The following is a 23,316-nucleotide window of genomic DNA, read 5'->3' on the forward strand; positions in this document are numbered from 1 at the left end:
CACTTTTCCTGAGTTCACTCCATATCCCTTGATTACCTTAATATCTAAAAATCTATCAATTTTTTATCTTGAATGTGCTCACTTGAGCCTCAGTGCCTACTGGGTTCAGAATTCCGTAGAATTGGTGCTCTCTGTGTAGAAATTTCTTCTTGTCTCAATCTTAAATTCCTTACTTTAAGATTGTAACCCTTGGCTTTTGCTATGTCTGTCAAGGGAAACTTCATCCCTGCATCTATTCTGTCAATATCCAAAAGAAGTTTGTATGTCTTGGTGAGAACCTCAAATTCTTTTAAACTCTAAGGAGCATAGGCTTAGTTTGCTTGGTAGGAAAAGCAATTGAAATGCTGGGTATAGCTCTATTTTTTATGAAATGTGCCTGTAACCTGCTAATTAGTCCAGGCTATAGGTGAAAACTGTACATCATTGATTCTGTTTTTCTCTTGAAACTTTGACTGTAAAATGTCTCAAATTCCTTGATCATCTGATGGATACTGGTATATAACTAATGCTTATGGGATTAGGTTGAGGTAATGAACAAGACTTCCTCCTTTAATACAGCATGCTTTGACTACACACGAGATTCTCTGCACTCTGCTATTTAATGGAGGTACATGAAACTGATAATCCATCATACTGGGGATGTTGGTGCTAGACTGGTCTAATTGTTCAACTATTAGATGTTACATTTATTAATACCCCCAGCACACTATTAATTACATTTTAGATGTTGCATAATATACATTTTCTAGGGAGCCAATTAAATTTAAAGGGAGTGCTGGCACTTGGTTTAATCAGGATCAGTTTAAGGTAAAGGTAGCCATCTTGTGAATCACTTTAGTTAGTCACAGAGAGAAACCTCTCTTTGGATCCTCTAACTTATTCTATTGTTGTGGTGCAAAAGCTGTATAAATGACAAAGAATTCTGTGTTACTGCTTACCATGGCTTTTCTTACTCTTTCAAAATGCTCATCTCAGTTGGTCAAATCTTGCTAACTATACAACTCAAGCTCATGCATCCAAGCATACTCGAGTACACTCTCAGCCACTGGAGGAAAGAAGTCAGCAGATTGATTTTTGGTCTCTTCAATGAAGGCAAGAATGATCTACAGCAGGACTGGAACATTGGTGATTGACTTTCCTGGACGTAGCTGCTGAAACTTTAGCCAAATTCCTGTGTGAAGCTCCTGGCCCCAGAAAATTTTCTGTAGTTAGCATGTGCCTTAGATCTCTGGATTTGGGCTAAGAATGTAGAAATTAGATCATGCTGTTGAATTACTAAAAATATACACAACTAGAAGTGAAGCACAATGATTACCATTTTCCAACTTGTTGTGACACCGGCAATCCTTGAGGAATTCTGCTTCTCTGTCAGATGCAGTTCAGGTTATGGTACTCTCCTTGCAACTCTCAGTTTGGAACTTTGTCAAAGAAATTTAAATATGCTGCCTGGGATGGCCCATTATTGCCAGTTCCTGGGTAGGTCACAGTATAGCACTGAACTGTAACCAGCAAAGTAAGATCAACTCCTAACTTTTACTCTAGACCTCCACAACCCAATCACCATATCCTTCTAGCTCTCTGGTTGGCACTGACCACGTTCTCCTGCAAAACAAATTGATGTCTTTTACAACCATCCCAATATGTCCTGGGTCACCTCATCTACTTACCTCTCCAATGCACTCATCCTCTCTGTCCACCAACTCTGATTTTCATCCTAAGTCCATTTGCAGTCATGTATCTGATTGTGATACCCTTGCATATCTTCACCCTCCCCAGTTGTCCATCAGTCTAATAATGGCATTTCTAGGTAGAGTGGGCTGCTGCTGTGGCCACCAGGCATGCACTTTGGGGGAAATTGAAGACAAATAGGCTGTTGTGATCTATGGATGTCATGTCTGTTTTCAGCAGGTTCACCCTTTTGAATGTAGTCATATCCTTGCGTATAGTAATTTTAACTGGTTCTGGAAGAATTAAATCGAGGCATGCTTTGGGTTTAATTTACAAAGCATCTCAATTACACTTCTGTATGCCAAGGACACGCAGTTCTGGGTCATCTTTAATTTTTCTGTGAAAAATCTTGTCAGATGAATAAGCATGTATAGAGTGGTGATAATACTTCTTCTCCACAATTAATTTCACTGAAGAAAAATCACGTTTTATCCAGAATAATTTTCTTTTGAGTTTAATTCTTTGTCAGGGGTAGCCAAACTGTATGGAGCAGAAGAGAGGAACTGTGCAATTTCTTATGTCCAGTTTTTTCCAGTTTGAATCAAAGGAGTGGAGTGAATATACATTAGTTATACAGATAATTAAAGTGATGATTGAAAGAGTTACAATATTGTCTAGCTTTTCAAAGAGAATAATTCCGTAAATATATTAAAGAGAAATGGCATGCATGTGTGTGTGTGCTTTTAAACACAGGTATTTGATCTTGGCATTCTTTACCAGATCCTGCAGTTGACCAAGATTCTGAAGCAGCTATATTGCTGGAAGAGCTAAGCATAAAAGAAATAGATGGGCAAGGAATTTTGAGTAAGTGCAGATGTATTTCTTTAGCAGGATAGAGATGTGCTGAATGGGCTACTTCTCAGTGTAAAACTATACAATAATTAATCAGGTGATTGAGCACGCAAGCAGAATTAGACTAGATAGCGCACTTAGAAAAACATACCAATTTGCTCCTGATTGGCTGTGTGATTTGTTTCCATGCAATTTCAGATTCCAGTGTTTCAACACCATTTTGACTTTCATTCTTTTATTAGTAAATCCAATAATCTGTGCAGTAAATACACTTAATACAAATATAACTGGTACAATTTTGAAACATAGCCAACTGACGATGAATGTAGTGCAGCATTCCCCTTTAAGCAGTGACTCATTTCATGTAATTGCTTTCTTTTGAATCAATAATTTACCTCTGGGGATAGTAAAATTCTTGTGATAATCACATCATAACTCCTGGAGCCTTTTGCGTGCTCAAGCAACATATTATCTGTACATCTTGAGCCGGCAGTCAAAAATTTGACAGGCATTACTTACGGGCCTTGTTATTAATACTTGCCCTTATTGCTTCAGCTTTTCCATCCCTTTTGTTCTTTGAAATGCACCCTTCACAATATCACACCTATGTCTTGAGATAATCCACTCCTGCTAGCACCATCTCTTGTTCATTTTAATATTACAGCTGTCCTTTTATTGGCTTTAATACATGTAATCAAGTTGCTTTGTTTCTGCTCCTGCTGTTATCAGCTATATCTTTATACTGGTTTAACAAAACTTAAAGTTGCACAGGTTTCTGAAGTAACTTTATCACAATAGCAGTAATTTTATTCATTTAAATCCATTCCTTGGTCCTCTTCTTTCTATTTTATTCCAAATTATTATTTTAATTTGCTCTCTTCAGAATGTAGTTAAAATTTTGCTTGTGTGTGTGTTGGAAAGTTATTTGGGGTTGATGAGAGCTGAGATAGAGCATAATTTTGCCTTTGTTATGAACTAACACCTTCCAGCCAAGCATACTGATAGCTGTCAGGATTGGTGAATCTAGCATTTCTCTTCCTACCCCCACCCCCCACCCAGCACTTCAATATTAGAATCAACTTGTACCAATGTCTTCAATCCTTCATAAGATTTATTAGCATCACAGATTGAGGGTGGACCATTGCACCTTTTGGTGTTCCTGTTTCAATCGATCAGTAATCAGAACAGGATCACTGATCTGAGACTTTAACTTACTTCCTTCTCCACAGATGCTGTCTGGCCGCTGAATGTTCACAGCATTTTATGACTCTCATTTCAACTTATTAACTCTTCACTTTTCAGCAAGTTATTGGAGCTATTTTGTTTGACTTTTTGCATGAATATATCCCTTCATGAGGTGTTTTTTAGCCAATGAAGCTCTTTTGAAAAATACTGTTGTAATGTAAATATAACAAACAAATTGTACACAGCAAGCTCCCACAATATCAATGAGATAATGTTTAAGTTGTCTATTTTACTTATAAAATAACTTTTTGTTTCTTTAAACCAAACGGTTTAATTGCCAATTTTACCAGCGCAGTTGAGTATCATGTAAGGTTCATGTGGGAGACATTTCCACTTTTGTTTGAATGATACAAGAATCTGCTGATTTAGATATTCCAAAAAGAGCTGAGCATTTATTGACTGTATCTAATTGGGCTGAATTTGGGATTTATAACACAAAATGAATTGGGACTGCTGAGTATATGATACTAAGCCACCCATTTGTCTTTAAGGGTATAAAGATGATCTACCACAAGTTAAAATACTGAGCTACCCCCAGTATTGCCGTTATCGGGCCATTCGAAAGAGAATTCAGAAAGCTTCAGCCAGGTGTGTCGATGAAGCACAGTTGCTGGCCCTCGGAGGCATCCTTTTGATGAATCAGAATACCAAGATTCTTTATTGTCGAGAAACATTTGAACACCCGACACTGGGAAATAACATGTCTATTTGTGATGAGTTTGGTGAGTGCTGGAAATTCATGACTTTATTCCTGTGAGAATATGTTTTCCAGGTTTATTTAACTAACAGCTCTTATTCCATGATGAGAGTTAATCTCCTTTGTCCAGGTTTGGAATTGCTCCTGTTGAGATGCTTTAGAATGGAATGGTTGCACAGTTTTGAGCAGGGTCTCTAAGAATTAAGGGGAGGGGGAAGAAATACTAAAACAGTTGTTCAAGACTGCACACACTGCACTTGATCATTCTCCTTTCAGATCTGTGCAACAGTTATGGTCTTTGCAGATTTGGTGGGCATGTAATGTCTCATGTCTCTAGAGAGCCTGGGCCAAGCGACTTTTCCTGTATTCTTTCGATCATGTGTGAAACTTTTGTATAGGATGTTGTGGTGACATCTATATTGTTCTGATGCTGATATCTGTGAGGGGAAGAAAAGTAAATGTACCTGGAAATTGAAAGTTCTGTTATGCTGAGCACAAACAAAAGTGTTAAAAAACAATCAAGACAGGATCTCCCTTACAGAAAGCCATGCTGACTGCCAGTATGCGAGTAGATCCAATCCTGAAGAATATGCTCCCACTGATGTAAGGCTCACTGGCTTATGATTTTCTGGTATGTCTTTATTGGCCTTCATAAATAAAGGAACATAGCTAGCTATTCTCCAGTCCACTGGGAACTTGCCTATGGTTTATTAATCTTAGTCAGAGCCTAAGCAACCACCGGCCTTTCTCTGTAAGCTGGGATATATATACTATCATGCCCTGTTCTTCAAGACTCCCAACACCACTACCTTGATATCATACCCTTCTCTAATATCTCAATGCTCCAAGTCCTTCTCCTTAGTGAATTTCAATACAAGTGCTTATTCAGTACCTCCCCCACTTCCTTCGGTTTCAGGATTAAATTCCTTCCCTTGTCTTTGGGTGGTTCCGGTAATCTTCTTGTTATCAATATAATTATAAAATGCCTTGGGTTTTTCTTTAGTTCTATTTGCTAAGGATATTTCATGGTACCTTTTAGCTCTCTGATTCTCTGTTCAAGTTCTCTCCTGCTAGCTTTAAATTAGTAACTTCTCTTGTTATTTAAAGTACAGAATTGTGCCATTCTTGGCCTTCCTTCCTCCAACTGGTCCTGAATTCCACCTAGTTGATCTCTAAGTATTAACATGACTTGCCAAAAACAACTGCTTCCAATCTATTTGCGCCAGCTCCTGTCTAATAATACTGTTATAATTAGCTTATCCCCAATTTAGTACCTTCTCCCCAAGGTCCAGGCTCATCCTTATCCATAACAGTCTGAAAACTTATGAAGTTTAATTATTTAATATGGCCTCTTCCCTGGTGGGTTTATCTGCATAGTGTGTCAAGAAACCTTCTTGGATACCTTGAATAAATTCTGCCCTATTTAAGTGTCCTGGAACTAAATGAATCCCAGTCAGTATTGAGGACGTTAAAGGCACTCACTGAAGCTACCCTGTTGCTCGTATATGTTTCCTTCATGTTGTTAGAGCAAAGATGTGTTCCTCTTTCCTGCTAGGTATCGGGAGCTCTATAGTTATTAAGGTTGCACCTTTCCAGAGCTCTATCCATAAAAAACCTACCACACAGTACAGGCCCTTTGGCCCACAAAGTTGTACCAAACTTGTCCTGCCTTAGAAGTTACTAGGCTTACCCATAGCCCTTTATTTTTCTAAGCTCCATGTACCTATTCAAAAGTCTCTTAAAAGACCCTATCATATCCGCCTCCACCACAATTACCAGCAGCCCATTCCGCGCACTCACCACTGTCTGCATTTAAAAAAAAATAAAATAAAAAAAAATAAAAACTTACCCCTGACATCTCCTCTGTATCTACTCCCTGGCACCTTAAACCTGTCTCCTCTTGTAGCAACCATTTCAGCTCTGGGGAAAAACCCTCTGACTATCCACACAATCAATGCCTCTCATCATCTTATACACATCTATCAGATCACTTCTCATCCTCCGTCACTCCAAGGAGAAAAGGCTGAGTTCACTCAACCTGTTTTCATAAGGCATGCTCCCCAATCCAGGCAATATCCTTTAAATCTTCTCTGCATCCTTTCTGTGGTTTCCACATCCTTCCTGTAGTGAGGTGACCAGAACTGAGCGCAGTACTCCAAGTGGGGTCTGACCAGGTTCCTATATTTGCAACATTACTTCTCGGCTCCTAAATTCAATTCCACCAAATGCCTTCTTAACCACAGAGTCAACCTGCGCAACTGCTTTGAGTGTCCTACAGATTCGGACCCCAAAATCCCTCTGATCCCCCACACTGCCAAGAGTCTTACCATTAATACTATATTCTGCCATCATATTTGACCTACCACAATGAACCACTTCACACTTATCTGGGTTGAACACCATCTGCCACTTCTCAGCCCAGTTCTGCATCCTATCAATGTCCCGCTGTGACAGCCCTCCATAACACCTCCAACCTTTGTGTCATCAGCAAACTTAATAACCCATCCCTCCACTTCCTCATCCAGGTCATTTATAAAAATCACGAAGAGTAGGGGTCCCAGAACTGATCCCTGAGGCACACCACTGGTCATCGAACTCCATGCAGAATATGACCCGTCTACAACCACTCTTTGCCTTCTGTGGGCAAGCCAGTTCTGGATCCACAAAGCAATGTCCCCTTGGATCCCATGCCTCCTTACCTTCTCAATAAGCTTTGTATGGGGTACCTTACTGAAATCCGTATACACCACATCTACTGCTCTTCCTTCATCAATGCATTTAGTCATATCCTCAAAAAATTCAATCAGGCTCGTAAGGCATGACCTGCCTTTGACAAAGCCATGCTGACTATTCCTAATCATATTACACCTCTCCAAATGTTAATAAATCCTGCCTCTCAGGATTTTCTCCATTGACTTACCAACCACTGAAGTAAGACTCACTGGTTTATAATTTCCAAGGCTATCTCTATTCCCTTTCCTGAATAAGGGAACAACATCCGCAACCCTCCAATTCTCCAGAACCTCTCCCAACCCCACTGATGATGCAAAGATCATCACCAGAGGCTCAGCAATCTCCTCCCTTGCCTCCCACAGTAGCCTGGGGTACATCTCATCCGGTCCCGGTGACTTATCCAACTTGATGCTTTCCAAAAGCTCCAGCACATCCTCTTTCTTAATAACTACATGCTCAAGCTTTTCAGTCTGCTGCAAGTCATCCCTACAATCACCAAGATCCTTTTCCATAGTGAATACTGAAGTAAAGTATCCATATTGCCTCACTGCATGACTCTTCCAGAATGCCCTCTCTAATTGCCACTGTAATGTTTTCCCTGGTGAGAAGTAAAATTTCCCCATGTCCTTTACATCCCACACTTTCACATCTGAATCCTGGACCACTGAGCTGCCATCCCTGCCCTTTTCTCAACCAAGTTTCTGTAATGGCTACAACATTGTAGTTCCATGTACTAAACCAGGCCACAAGTTTATCTGCTTTACCCTCTAATACTTTCTAAAATGAAATAAGACACTTAGACATGTTAACCCATCAACCCACTGTGTTAATTAACATGGCTCTGTCTTTCTGTTCAGACCTATCTGATCTAACCCCTACCTTCTCATTCCCTCCGCTTGGTGACATACTGCTCTGTTCCTTATTTTCTGCCATGCTAATTTAAACCCTTCTGAGAAGCACTAATAAATCTCCAGGCAAGGAAGTTGGTGTTGCTACAGTTTGTATCCAATCTGCCTTTCTATAAATTTCACCTGTCCTACAGCTCTAAAAGAAATCATAACTCTTAAAAAGCTTCTAGCCCAAAACATCAACTGAACTCTTTTCCCTAGATGCCTCTTTGCCTGCTGAGTTCCTCCAGCATTTAGTGTGTGTTGCTCGGATTTGCAGCATTTGCAAATTTCTCGTTTGTGATAAAACTCTAAAAATAACATTTTTAATATAAACTTTAAGAAGTGGAATTTTCTTGGAACATGGCAAGTTCAGTCGAAATGTTGAAGAAATGCTTCAGGCCTTTGTGACTTTTCACCGTTCTTTCACTAAGTTTGATAAAGGGTTTGGAAATCTCTCGCTACCTTATTACACTAAATCCCAGTGTAACTGTAGGCCTGTATTTAAGTAACCTGTTCTGTGTGTCCATTTCAGCACCTCGTGTTTTGACACGTACTTCAGCCGGGAGGGTGGTGCGCACGAGACTGCAAATCACTGCGCGGCCGCAGTCACTCACGTTACTGCATTATCAGCTGACAGGAGGTAAGGTTATCATCTCGGTCGTGTTGACAATCTGACATTTCTTTTCCTTCTCTGTTACAAAACATGCTTTATCTTCACTTGAGACTTTGTCTCACAATTGAAATTGGTGAAATTATTTTTTTTTAAATCCCCAATACCGAAGATATATCTAGCTGGTGATGGAAGATGATCGTGACCCACTGATCTCATACTTTGACCCAGGGACCATGTATGATCTGTTTCCCTTTTAACAATGGCTCTTAACCAACGTATGACTCTCGTTTGGACACCAAAAGAACTGTGCAATATACAAGGGGTGATTGATAAGTTTGTGGCCTAAGGTAGAAGGAGTCAATTTTAGAAAAGCTAGCACATTTATTTTCCAATATAGTCCACAACTACGTTTACACACTTAGTCCAGCGGTCATGGAGCATACGGATCTTGGACCTCCAGAAAGTGTCCACAGCAGGGATGATTGGTGAGTTTGTGGCCTAAGGTAGAAGGAGATGAGTTATACAGCTCTCATTACATGCACATGCAGTTCAACTCTTTGATTATACAGAAAGGTTGAAGTTAATAACTCATCAGGGGTGATTGATAAGTTTGTGACCTAAGGTAGAAGAAATGAACTATTAACTTCAAACTTTCGGCATAATCACTCAGAGTTGAACTGTACATGCATGTAATGAGAGCTGTATAACTCATCTCCTTCTACGTTAGGCCGCGAACTTATCAATCACCCCACGTAACCTGATCTGGGATTCTGCTGTTTATTTTCCTTCTCTTGCTCTCCATTGAGGGTAAGTAACAGGATCAATTAACAAATTGAAATAAATGTGGACTGCCGATAACTTTCTATAGCACCTCCAGGATAGAGAAATACACATGGCACTTCATGAATATCTTCAAGAGATGTTAAGGCAACTGGTAGATTTTTAATGTTTTAAGGAAGGCAAAAGATGTTTAAGGAGAGTTTCAGAGAGCGGGACTTGAGTAACTAAAAACAGAGCTGCTAATCCTGGACACAAATCCAGGATGGAGCAAGAATTCAGAAATTAGAGCTTGAGACTTCATAAGTTATTGGGGCTGAAGCTGGAAATTGAGATGAGTACTGAGAAGCCAGATGACAGTCCAAGAAGTTAGCTGAAATGATTTTCCCATAATCTCCCTCGGCCAGCTGCTGGAGGGAGACTCTGATCTATTCTTGGCAATCTCCAGGATGGTTTGAAGTCAGTTTATCTTGGGTGCAGATTTGGATCGTAGGACTCTGTCATGTAGTGTGCTTGTGCAGTCTGTAAACTGAATCATCAACATGCACAAGTCCATTTGGCCCATCAAGTTGGTGTGACTCTCCAGGCACTTGTATTTTGCAATACTAATTTTGTGGATACCTCAGTGGTGACGCTGCAAGTAGGGTTCTTTTATAGGAAACATCATTATAGTATATCTGGCCATGTTGGGGATCAGGATGATTGGGAGAGGAGATACAAAAATTCCCATCAGCATGCCTTTAGGGACACCATTCCACTTGCACCTCTGACAATGCATGTAGTTTTGTGTTTTCTAAGATGCATCTCTGTGCTGACTGGCATTCAACAGGAAGAACCTCAGATGCCCCATCATGACTAGACTGCTCTCCATGGAGGAGATTAAAGTCACAGTGCCTCTTAACTTCTCAGTAAATGATCTTTCCAGATTTCTACGATGTCTTCCTACTTGCTGTTTGATGTAGGGTCACAGAGGTTATTCTGGCAGAATATGTCTGTAGGCTCTATTTTGATTTCTTTGAGCACTGTTTTGGACACTGGCATTTTCCTTCATTGCAAACAGAATTGCAATGGAATAGCTAAGCATATATGCAAATAAAGATTCTTCCCAAATAACTTTTTTTTCTGAGCAAGAAGGGTTTGCAATCCCTCAAATTGCAAGTCATTTTGAGTGATGAGGACAGTTTCCTTATGGTGACTGCCATGTTTTCATGAAGTACGTATAACCTGTGCATCCTGAGAGAGTTTACGTCGAAGCACTCTGTTAGAAGTCTGCATTTACCGGCAAGTGAATCCTTGTGCTTCCTTGGCTCGTCATACCAGTACACTTCACTCTCTAGCCACCATACCCAGGCACAGACAATGAGAGGTGCATGTGTACAAATTCAGAGGTCTCCTAAGTGTAAGATGCAAAGCATTGATAGACTTTCAATAGCGCAATGGCTGCATCAGAAGAGGAATTGGCTGATGGTAGAAGCTGACTGAAGATAAAAATGAACTTGAAAGTATTTCTCTGCTGGCCTTGCCTGTCTAATCCACATTGCTCAACGGTCACTTGAGATTTCATCCGTTTGTCGATAGCAAGCAGCAACATCGAGGTACTTATTAAGAGGAATGTGAGTAAGATTGAAAAAATGTTGCCCTGATGCCAGTTTCTACACAACAATTTGCTCAAAACCACGGGGTTAAGGTAATTAAAAATCCTGTCTCTGCCCTGTTCTGCACAAGTTCCTGTTATTCATTTGTTTGCTGCATATCCTTTATTTTATCTTTAAAAATGTTAGTGAGTATGTAGTGACATCATTATTGCACCCATGTACACTGACTGTGTCTCATTGGGCCTTATTTATGACTGGAAGAATTTACATGAAGTGTATCACAGAGTGAGCCAGACTGTTCTTTGGTTTAAATATCATGAAAGGATATTCTTTGTTTGATGATGCGCACATTTGGAAATAATTTAATGATTCTTTTTCAGTACAGATGACCATATAGGGTGTGTAATATAACGTATTGGAAAAGACAGAAGAGCTGACTAAAATTGTGTTCAAGATTCTACATAAGGTCAAGAAGTAGTGGATTCAGCCCAGACCCTCACGTATAAAGCCCTCCCAACCACTGAGCTCATCTACCTGAAGTGTTGTTGCAGGAAAGAGGCATCCATCAGAGATCCCCACCACCCAGGTCATGCTCTCTTCTCGCTGCTGTCATCAGTTGCCAGAGCTACCAGGTTCAGGAACAGTTACCATCCCTCAGCCCTTGAACAAAAGAGATAACTTCACTCCACTTGAAATGTTATCACTGTCCAGGGCTATTCATCTCATGGCCTTGTAATCTACTGCTATTTATTTGTATTTGCGTTTGCATAGTTTGTTGTCTTCTGCACCCTGTTTGAATGCTCTAGTCGGCCGGTCTCTCTTTGATTCTGTTATGGTTATTATTCCATATAGATTTGTTGGATATGCCCACAAGAGAATGAATCTCAGGGTTGTATACCATGACATTTATGTACTTTGATAATAAAATTTACTTTGAACTTTGAAGTTGAGTGAGATGCTTCAGTAGAACAGAACCATCCTCGTAGACCAGTTAGCCCAAGGGACTTTGCTGTGAGTTTTACGTTGCCTGCATCTACTTAGAGTGGGCATAGTGCTGTAACAAGCACATCGACTTGTGGTAAATGTATACTCAGCAGACACAACTCTTTTTCTTTTCGTATGGTCCAGCCTGCTGACATGTGCATAGACTCACTTTGCAACCTGTCAGACAAAGAAGCAGAATGTGCTTCCCATTAATTCTGTTCTAATTGGAATAACATGGTAGCAGTCAGTACCAACAAACACTAAATGGGGTCCAACTTTGCTGCTGTCTGTAAGGCGTTTGTATGTTCTCTCTGTAAACCTGTGGGATCTCTCCAGGTGCATCATTTCCTTCTCCATTACAAAGATGTACGGGTTAGTGTTAATAAATTGTGGGCATGTTATTTTGGAAGCATGGCAAATCTTATAGGCAGCCCCCAGCACATCTTTGTTGTTTATTGATGTAAATGATGCATTTCACTGTGTTTAGATGTGTATGTAACAAATAAAGCTAATCTTTAATCTAACTGCTCTCATGAAACCCTTAGGTCCTGCTCTCTGAGATAATTCCTTCTGTTCTAGCCATCCCTTCTACCCACCTCCCCCCTGGAAAGCCAATTAGTTTTTCTCTTTCCCGGTCCTGATGAAAGATCATGAACCTAAAAAGATCACTTCCAACAAATGGTGCTGAGTTTCAGTCATCAAGTGGAGAATTAAATGGAGACTGCTTGAATTCTTCATCCCAATCTAGACACTGTCTTGACCATTTTACCACTTGACCACTGTTCTAATGAATTGCATTGGAATCTGGAGGATCGGTAGCTCATCTTTTGGCAAGGGGTTTTGTTAATACTGAATTCAAGTTTCCGATAACCAACCTTTCCAATCTGCCTCAGCTGCCTGACCAGCTTGGCTTTCTCAGCACTTTTTTAGTTCAGCTTTTCAGAATCTGTTCTTCCACTCTTTGCATCATTCTCGTATGGACGGTCTGTATTCAGTTCGTCTTCATCATCCCCATTCAGCTCTACAAACCTGCATCAGCTATTTCATCCTGTTCTCCATCCATCACAGATATTTCCCTTGTTCCCTCTGCTACTCTTCTACTTAAAACATACCTGCTGTGTTGCCCTTAAGGCACTTATTTAGCTTTATTGCATTTTCGCTTTAATAATTTGTTTGTAATTATTTTCTAGTTACAGTTAAGGTTGATAACTACATTGTAGTTGTTGAAGGTAAATTCATTATCTGTGATGTATCGTGGCATGTAATGATGTCACTCCCGGTTTTGCCGTGTCTTGTGGGTAAATACCAGGTTTGGAGAAAGGGGAAGGCGGGGGCTTGTGTATGCAGGATCAGTGTTAGAAAAGTTCCATTTCTATGCACTAAGGAATATCATAGAAGCAACGCCATAAGTCCATATGACAGTTGATATGTTGAAGTAAAAATGTTAACGCTGATTCTGTTAAAAGAAATGACGGTTGATAATTTTTTTTGCTTGTGCTATTGAAAGTGTTGCTGGAAAGTTCGTGTTGAAGTGTATTTAAAGTTGTTGATGGTGTAGGTAGATTCTGACTGTATGTTGTACTTTAATGAGACTTTAATGTAATATAGTTGTAGTTTTACTTTTACAAGTATTTATGATGTAAATGTGATGCCAAGAAGGAAACAGATACTGTATATATTTATATATATATATATGCAACACAAGTGAATCTGCAGATGCTGGAAGTAAATAAAAACACAAAATGCTGGCAGAATTCAGCAGGCCAGACAGCATCTATGGGGGGAGGTAGTGACAACGTTTTGGGCCGAAACCCTTCATCACGAGTGAGATTTCGGCCTGAAACGTTGTCACTACCTCCTCCCATAGATGCCGTCTGGCCTGCTGAGTTCTGCCAGCATTTTGTGTTTTTCTGTATATATTTTGTATTGTTTTATCAACAGTTTTCACCATACGTTAATGAGCAAGAGTGAACAGTAAACGGTTAATCTTACTGCGATCCTGCCCTCATTGGCTACGGTTTAACTTGGTGTTTAGTTCAGAGTTTCTACACCCTGCATGAAATTTCCCGGGTTCCCTCTGCTCCTCTTCTACTACTTAAAACATATCTGCTTTCTAACTTTTTCCAGTTCTGATGAAATATATTAATTCCATTTTGGATGCTGTCTGACAAGAAAGGAAGGCCTAACCCTAAAATGAATCTACAGTTACCAGTCCCCTCATCCTCCCACTACCCTGTGCAGCAGGGCCTCCTGATTGAAACAGTTGCTAGCTTTCCATGAAAATGCATGTAGTGGTAATGAAGCTTATCCAATTTGTTATAAAGACTGGGCCCTCATTCCCAATGAGTGCAGCTGCTAAAACAACTTTGTCAGAGACTGGAGTGATCAAGCTGAGGGAAACCTGAAGCAGTAAGTTGACACTTTTGCATGCAAAAAGGATTGAGTTACGTATTTTAATGCTGTATGGGATAAAATGCACAGGGTAGCAAGGTTTAAAGAGTATAATTTGGGTTTCAGGTAGTCCTGGGATAAGAAATGGCATTTTTGACTCTCCAGTGACCATTCACATTTCTTGTCACTGCAAAGTGGGTTGTGATGGGATGAGATTCGGTTTGCTAATTTTGTATGTAGGTCACTGCTGCAAATGGGTGATAGATGGAACACAGAGTCTAATGGCATGGAATCAGCATCATGTTTGTGTTGGCTTCTATAATAAACTGTCCATTTCATCCCACGGTCAACTTCCCCACAAAACATGAAATGAGCTCTCTTCATGTTATGCTTCCCAATTTCCTTCTGAATGTGTATCCTCCTTCATAATCATTATAGTTCTCTATGAACACATTGCCCCTCCTTTCCTTTTAGTTTGTGGCCACTTAAAATCTGGTTCCTGACCTATTTTACCAATGATGGTAACTTGGACCTTCATTTGCCTTTTCCAAACTTAGTCAGGCCCACTTTGCCATTGAACATTTGTGACTGCTGTCCCTTGTCAATCCATTCTTTTCTAAATACCAGGTAATGTTTTCCTTGAAATTAATGTTTTGTAGATTCTCCACCTTCTGTGCAAAAGAAATGTTAGAATGACTCAAAATAAGCTGCGGAGAGTTGTAAACTTGGTCATCTCCATCATGGACACTAGCCTCTGTATTATCCAGGACATCTTCAAGGACCAATGCTTCAAAAAGGGGGCATCCATCATTAAGGAGCCCCATCACCTGGGACATGCCCTTTTCTCACTGCTTCTATCAGGAAGGATGTACAGGAGCCTGAAGACACATGCTTACTGATTCAGGAAAATCATCCCCTCTGCCATCTGATTTCTGAATGCACATTGAACCCATGAACACCATCTCACTATGTATTTTTATTTTCATACTACTCATTTAACTATTTTTAATATATATGTGTGTGTGTATACAGTATAATTTTATATGCATTATAATTATATATAATTTTTCTCTTTTTAATTCAGTTTTCTTTTTCTCTCTATCATGTAATGCTTTGCACTGCTGCCAGAAAGTTAACAAATTCCACAACGTATGCCGTGATACTGATTCTGATTCCAGCAGAATTTGGAGGAGAAACAAAATTAATCTTTTGCAGCCAGAAATTTTCATTAGAAAAGATTAGAAAACATGAACTCCTGGTTCCTTTTTAAACAGAAATATACCATTTTCAGTCCTAGTCAACTTTATGACAGCAAGAGCAATTGAAAGATTGTGGTCAAAACTTCTGCAGCAACGTAGGACTTCCTTCCTATGGAGTCCTTCAGGATGGAGGCTGCCTGGCATCCATTCTGTTAATGTGTGTTCTGAGGTAGTGAATGAGGCCCATGTGGGAAAGGAAGATTCCTCCACGACAAGCCATTGAAGGAAATCTGTAGAATCCACAGTGTTACTGTGGAGATACCAACTGTACTTCAAGCCTCAAACCTGAGCAGTGGGTAGCATTCTACCGTATTTAGTTTTCTAAGGTACAAAGTATTTTGTGTTCCTATGTGGCATAGGAAATACATAAAAATGGCTGACGGTTAACTAAATTTATATAAGATTTGCGGCTGTTTAAAAGCTTTCCTTTCACTATAATTCTATCCAGTTAAAATAGCACTAACCATTAATTCTAAATGTCGAAAATTCAAATGTTTTTAATGATTAGTCTGTAAAGTACTTACAGAACCCTCACTCTGTGCTGATCGTAACTTCAATTTTACCTCTTCTTTGCCTGGTATCTCTCGCTGATCTGAATGCCCTCGTGCACTGTTTCACTGCTGAATCTGCTGTTCTCATTAGGCAGATATCAAATGGAGAATGTGACTGGAGAGGCTATGCAACTGGAAGAGGCAGGGCGTTGCAAGAAAGGAATTTCTCCTTGTCATTATGATAGCATTGAATCTGAAGCAGAATTCAGATTTTTTTTTAGCTTCTTGAAACCTACAGTACTTGACCATAGCTCAATGCAACCAAGAGGCTTCATCGTGTGTGTGCCGCTGAAGGACCGTCTCATAAGCTGCTTGACTTTCACCAAATGTGTGTGGTTTTATAAGAAGCTTTTACTGACTAGTTATGTACAAATGTCTACATGATTGTGATCCCGTCCTGGGTGTTACCCAGGTACCTTGTTGGTTTTTAATTGTATTACACCTGGTTTTTAATTGTATTACACCTAACTACATGTGATGGATAAGACATTCAGATTTGGTGCAGTATTTTATCCAGGTCAGGGTGATTTACTTAGTCTTGTGGCATGCCTGAGGTTTGTTACATTTACAGTGACAGTTTTTTTAAGCAGGGCTTAAAAATATGCTTGGGATAGCATAAGATATTCCATAAAAGGATTGGATTTGAGTTGTGTGTTAATGTTTTGCTCCAGCAATCCACTAAGTCAAAACTGCTGTTGAAATTTTAACATCTGCATGGTTAATCCAGTTAGGTTCCTGATGAATAGTAGTCAAGTAAGCAAGATTGTACAGTCTTCTATATATCTCAACAGTGGTTGTCTGAATAATTTGGCTTTCAGATTACACAAATATTTTGGGCTGTTATAGAGTATCACAAATTGTATGGAATGTGACTACATGAAATGTATGTCAAAAAATTTATTTCCCTTTTATTAGGTGTACTAAATAGACCCTTCATGTAGTACTAATGCCATTTAGGAAGTTTGCAAGAATCGCAATATTGCTTTAAGAAGTTGTTATTATTCCATTTATGAAGCACTAAAAGTTGAACTGTGTATTTTGCACACAGAATTGCTTGCCACATAGGCATATTGTGTTGGTGTACTGGTTAAAGGGTCATGCTGTTAAATCAATCATTCCATGGTAGTTTGAAGCTGCCACGAAGATCTCGGATGGTGAGAATAGACATATTTGGGAAGGTGGGAATGTAGGGTAAAGGTGCAAGGGTCTCCTTGGACAGAACCCCCTACCCACCCAAGCATGAATGAATGCAAAACCCAAGTCACAAATTCAGGCCATCAGTTCGCAGAAGCCTTGATCACCAAGGCAGTCTAGCAACAACTTTTTATACCAGTCAAAATAAGGACGATTCTTTAACTTTGAACGACAAGATCAAGGAAAGTATTAAATCGAGCACAGTTTCCTACTTTCATTATAATTCAGTATTCAGTAAATTCACTGAATTTTGAGTTCACTGCAAGGGTTATGAGTTGTGACATTTTGGTCCACTTTCCCTCAGTAAGAATTACCGAGAGCCATGATTATCACTGACATTATCATTCATGTGACCAGGAAATGACATAAGTTGGGATAAATCACATCGGGGAGATCCATATGTCCATTTACCCAATGGGCAGGACTTTGACAGAAAGAGGCCCAAGCATTTGAAAAGACACGAGGTACTGCAGATGTTGTAAATTGAGAGCAAAGCTCACAATATACTGGAGGAGCTCAGTAGCTCAGACAGCATCTATGAAAGGGAATAAACAGTTGATGTTTCGGGCTGAGACCTTTCATCAGGACTGGAAAGGAAGTGGGAAGAAGCCAGAATTAGAAGGTGAGGGGGAGGGGAGGCAAAATACCAAGTGGCAGAGATCATTGAAGAACCTTTGTATCTATTTAGTGCTGGTGTTTATATTCAGATTATTGGTAAGATGATGAACAGCTGCAGTGGGAAGAGAAGCAGTGAGGCTTCTGGTGACTGGGAGATGGCAATTGCTTTAACAGGTATTCTATTCCAGTTACTTCTGTAAGCAAAGAACTCTTTCTTTTCCTCAGATACCTTCAAATACTAATCAAATCAAACCAGGACCTATTGGAGCCAATGTGCAATTCTTCACTATTCACCTTTTTGTGTGCTTTCGTCAGTCCTAGTTCTTCAATGCAATTTTACCTTGGTGGCTGCCATCATTCAATGCAGAAGCCTACAGATAGATGGCAGTAGATGGCTTTCTCAAGCAACCCTGGGTCAAGAAGTGTAGAGTGTTAAACCATCATGGACAGCCGAGAGCTGGGCGAGCTGCTTCTCGGGCATCAGCAAGGATGGAACAGCAGAGCTGCGGGAAGAATGTTGTCCTTCTGAGACAGACAGATTTGTGCTCTCGTGCTCTGGAGAGTGGTCTCATTGAACCCAGTAACGTGCTGAAGGTCATTTGCAGATTTATTGTAGAAACAAACCACTAAACCCCCATAATCCAATAGCCAGGACAGGGGTTCCCAACTTTTTTATGCCATGGACCATTGAACCATAGAACATTACAGCACAGAAACAGGCCTTTTGGCCCTTCTTGGCTGTGCCGAACCGTTTTTCTGCCTAGTCCAACTGACCTGCACCTGGACCATATCCCTCCATACACCTCTCATCCATGTACCTGTCCAAGTTTTTCTTAAATGTTAAAAGAGCATTCACCACTTCATCTGGCAGCTCATTCCACACTCCCACCACTCTCTGTGTGAAGAAGTCCCCCCCCACCCATGTTCCCTTTAAATTTTTCCCCCTTCACCCTTAACCCATGACCTCTTTTTTTTCTCCCCTAACCCCAGTGGAAAAAGCCTGCTTGCATTCACTCTATCTATACCCATCATAATTTTATATACCTCTATCAAGTCTCCCCTCATTCTTCTACACTCCAGGGAATAAAGTCCTAACCTATTCAACCTTTCTCTGTAGCTCAGTTTCTCAAGTCCCAGCAACATCCTTGTAAAACTTCTCTGCACTCTTTCAACCTTATTAATATCCTTCCTGTAAATTGGTAACCAAAACTGTACACAATACTCCAAATTCACCTCACCAATGCCTTATACAACCTTACCAAAACATTCCAACTCTTATACTCAATACTTTGATTTATAAAGGCCAATGTACCAAAAGCTCTCTTCACTACCCTATCTACCTGTAACACCACTTTAAGGGAATTTTGTATCTGTATTCCTAGATCCCTCTGTTCTACTGCACTCCTCTGTGTCCTACCATTTACCTTTACCCTTAGTGGTCTGTGGTCCCCAGGTTGGGAACCCTTGATCTAGAAGATGACCCTGCAGCACACCATTCCTAGCTTCCATCTCCACATTGAGGCGTTGGGTAATTATTGCATGTGCTTTCATGGAAGCTCAGAACATCAGCCATCGTACCAACTGGTTTTAAGGCTGGTGGTCCTGCCAAAGCACCCTTCTGTATGTGTGCGTATCCTTTGTCGGGAAGGCTGGTGCCAATGGTGTGTTGGGCAATTTTGGCGACCCATTGCAGAGCCTTCCTGTCTGCTGCAGAGCGGTAGCATGCTAGAATGCTTTCTACTAAACAACTGCAGAAGGACGTGAGTACATCTGTGTATAGTCCAGCTCTTTTCAGCCTCCTCAAAGTGTAGGTGTTGGTGAGCTTTCCTGACTTTGTAGGATGTGTTCTGGGACCATGCGATGTGTTGGGCAGATGACTGGGTAATGGGCTGGAGAGTGAATTCTGTAGTTGATTGAGGATGATGATGGGGTAAGGGTTGGAAGTGAGTGCTGAGGACCAGTTGACAGCTGGGGGTAATCTATAATCATCTAATGGAGACATCTGCTTGGAGGAAGATGAAAGATTTGGATTGTCCAGGTAGGGTGCAACCGTTAAACTTAGCGCTGTAGTAGATGGTGCAGGTCTGCTTAAGACCTGCTTACTGCTTTTATGGGCCTTGTATGCATAGAGGAATTTTGTGCCAGAGACATGATATGAGCTTTAATGTTGGAGCAAGTAGAACATAAATAGAAAATTACAACACACTAAACACCCTTTGATGTTGCGCTCTTGTAATCAATGTTACCTTCCCTACTAATTAGTGTAACCCTTCCATACTACATAGCCCTCAATGTATCTATTATCCATGTGCCTATCTAAGAATTTCTAAATGCCCCTAATGTATCTGTCTCTACCACCACACCTGGCACATGTATCCAGGGCCTTTGTGAACCGAAGTCCCTGCAATGATTTGACTCTGAGGAAGTCCTTACCGAAGCACTGTTGTCTAGTATATTACTCTTTGCTGATGTTGATGGAGGGTGCCGCTACCCGAACCGAGCACACTGGGAAGACCTCATCCCCTGCTGAGAGCTTAATTCTCTACCAAATGATACTTATGTTTTTTCTCCTTCCCCCTCTCCACCCTCCACCACCACCCTCCGAAAGCCCTTTTCCTCGCACCCATTCTGTTTGGAATGTGTAACGTGTCTGCATCTCGGAGCAACAGATTTGCACAGAGGACCTAAAGTCAAGAAGAAGTCCATTGCTACCTGGCACAGCAATTTTTTGCTGACTGGAAAATCCGTGGAAGGCTTAGAGACGGGCCCTGCCCTTCAATTCAAGGCAACTCATCTGTGTATTTGAAATCTGACAACATCTGTGGACAGAGGAACAGTTATTTTTCAGACCAGAACTGTCCAAAGAATCTTTCTCTTTTGTGATCTCTGCACTTTGTACCAATGCATTCATGAATACGGAGTTTGGTGCGCTTGGAAAAATAGAGGGCTATGCGGTAGGGTAACTGTAATTCGAGGCAGTTTCATAGTTACAAGGTCAGCACAATGTGGTGGGCCGAAGGGCCTGTAATGTGCAGTAGATTTCTATGATTCTGTGTTGCAGCAGAGGTGTATTTTGTTGCCATTTCCAAAACACACCTATCACCCAAAAAAAGACACGTGCTACCAAGCCAAATTACATGTTCTGCATCTATCTGATCACTAGAACTGCAAGCCAGATCTTAAAATATATTTTTGAGTTTTATTTGCCAATCAACACATGTAAACAGGTTACTGTCAGAAAGCTATATTGTTCACATCTCTGTCCCTGAACTCTGCTAGCAATCAGGTTAATCATTCTTGTTGAACTAAATCATTCAATGTTCAATCTTCCCCTGACCCCCACCACCACCACTGCTACAGCCCCTTCAGGGTTGTGTGGAATCTGCAGTGGACACCCGTGCTACACTACAAAAGGTAGTGGATTCGGCCCAGTACGTCACAGGTAAAGCCTTCCCAGCCCTTGAGCACATCTACATGAAATGCAGAATGCACCATCAGAGATCCCACCATCCAGGTCATGCTCTCTTTTTGCTGCTGCCATCAGGTGGGACGTACAAGAGCCTCAGGACTTGCATCACTAGGTTCAAATACAATTACTAACCCCCCAACCATCAGGCTCTTGAATGAAAAGGGATAACTACACTCGCCATATCATTGAAAGGTTCCACAACCAATTTTAAGGTACTTAAAAGACTCATTATCTCATGTTCTCATTAGTTATTGCTATTTATTTAAATTTGCATTTGCACATTTTTTTGTCTTCTGCACTCTGGGTGATCCTGTTACAGTTTCTATTCTATAGCTTTGCTGAGTATGCCCCCAGGAAAATAAATCTCAGGATTGTATATGATGACGTGTATGTACAATAGATGAAGATCAGACCACATTTTATGAGTAATTAATGCAGAAAACCAGGTAATTACAAAGGGTTCACAAACTTCTTGCATCTGCACTTTGATAATAAAATTTACTTTGAACTCTAGACTGGATCTTTATCACGGAAGACAGAACTGCCTTAAATAACCACCACCTCCCCCCCCCCCCGCCAATTCTATCAGTAATTGTGGTTGGGACCCAGGGGAAACAATGAGCCTCTTGTAATCTCGAGAGTTTAAAATTATATAAAAAATAAGCCGGAAAGACAGAGCAAGCAGCATCTATGGGGGGAAAAGAGTGGTCAAATATTTCAGAACGAAGACACTTACTGTGATCTGAAATATGATGACATATTTCTTTTTTTGTAATTTATTTTTTTATTGAAGTTCATCATCAAACAAACATTTCCATAAGATGTATTTCAGACATTGTACATATATATCATATAATCATATATATCACAAATCTCCACTAAGTATTTATCTGAGGTATACACTTATAGAAAAGAGTGGAGAGAAAAAACAAGCAAAAGGAAAGAAGTATGTACAAGAAGGGAGTGATCTTTTTTTGCAACAACAGATTCATTGATTTGTGAGAATAAAATCAGGCCTATGAGGCATTATGTAGTTAAACCATTTTTCCCAGTATGAATCAAATTGTTCCAGCTTATGATTAACAGATGCTGTTATCTTCTCCATTTTGTAAATGTCCATTGTAATTTCCATCCATGTATTTAAAGTTGGGCTCTCCTGTGATAACCATTTCCTAGTAAGAGTCTTTTTACCAACCACCAACAGTATATTCATTAAATATTTATCTCTTTTCAACCTTTCTTGAGGTATATATCCAAAATATATGGTCTTACTCTCTAAGGGTATTTCACATTTAAAGATTAAAGATTGTGTATCCCCTGCCAATAGTTTTTGATAATAGGGCAGTCCCAAAAAATATGATAATGATTTGCATTTTGATTTCCACAATTTCTCCAGCAAACAGGGAGGTTACTATCCTAATGGGATTTCTGAGAGGGTGTGATAAAATATCTTATCAAGTTTTTCCATCCAAACTCCCTCCATTTCTGTAAACTGGTACACTTCCATTGATATCATATTGTTGTCCATTCTTCCTCAGATATAATTATCTCTCCTTACTTCTCCCATTTTGTTATAATGTATGAAGTTGAATGTGTTTTAAGATTTGACAACCCCTTATACATGCTTGAAATGATTCTACTACCGTTATCTGATTATCCCCTAGTGTAGCAGTTAAGATGCACTAAATCAGATGCAGCAGGACAAATATCTAGTTGTTGCAGTTGAACCCCAGGACGTCAGTTACAGCAGTTTTCCCTGGCAAATGTATAATCGATAGCA

The 23,316-nt window shown here is 40.2% G+C and overlaps 1 protein-coding gene across 5 annotated transcripts in view; it reads left to right on the plus strand.

The window, feature by feature from the left end:
• LOC132405356 (AT-rich interactive domain-containing protein 5B-like) overlaps positions 1 to 23,316 on the plus strand; it is a 112,570-nt gene that overhangs the window by 53,251 nt on the left and 36,003 nt on the right. For 3 of the 5 annotated variants that reach the window (XM_059990100.1, XM_059990099.1, XM_059990098.1), the window contains 3 exons: positions 2,449 to 2,532; positions 4,257 to 4,487; positions 8,618 to 8,725. In XM_059990100.1, the coding sequence (XP_059846083.1) occupies positions 2,449 to 2,532; positions 4,257 to 4,487; positions 8,618 to 8,725 (423 nt within the window). The remainder of the gene's footprint in view (positions 1 to 2,448; positions 2,533 to 4,256; positions 4,488 to 8,617; positions 8,726 to 23,316) is intronic. The other 2 variants (XM_059990101.1, XM_059990102.1) reach the window with 1 other exon arrangement.

This window comes from Hypanus sabinus, chromosome 15 (genome assembly GCF_030144855.1).
Source record: "Hypanus sabinus isolate sHypSab1 chromosome 15, sHypSab1.hap1, whole genome shotgun sequence".
Taxonomy (NCBI): Eukaryota; Metazoa; Chordata; class Chondrichthyes; order Myliobatiformes; family Dasyatidae; genus Hypanus; species Hypanus sabinus.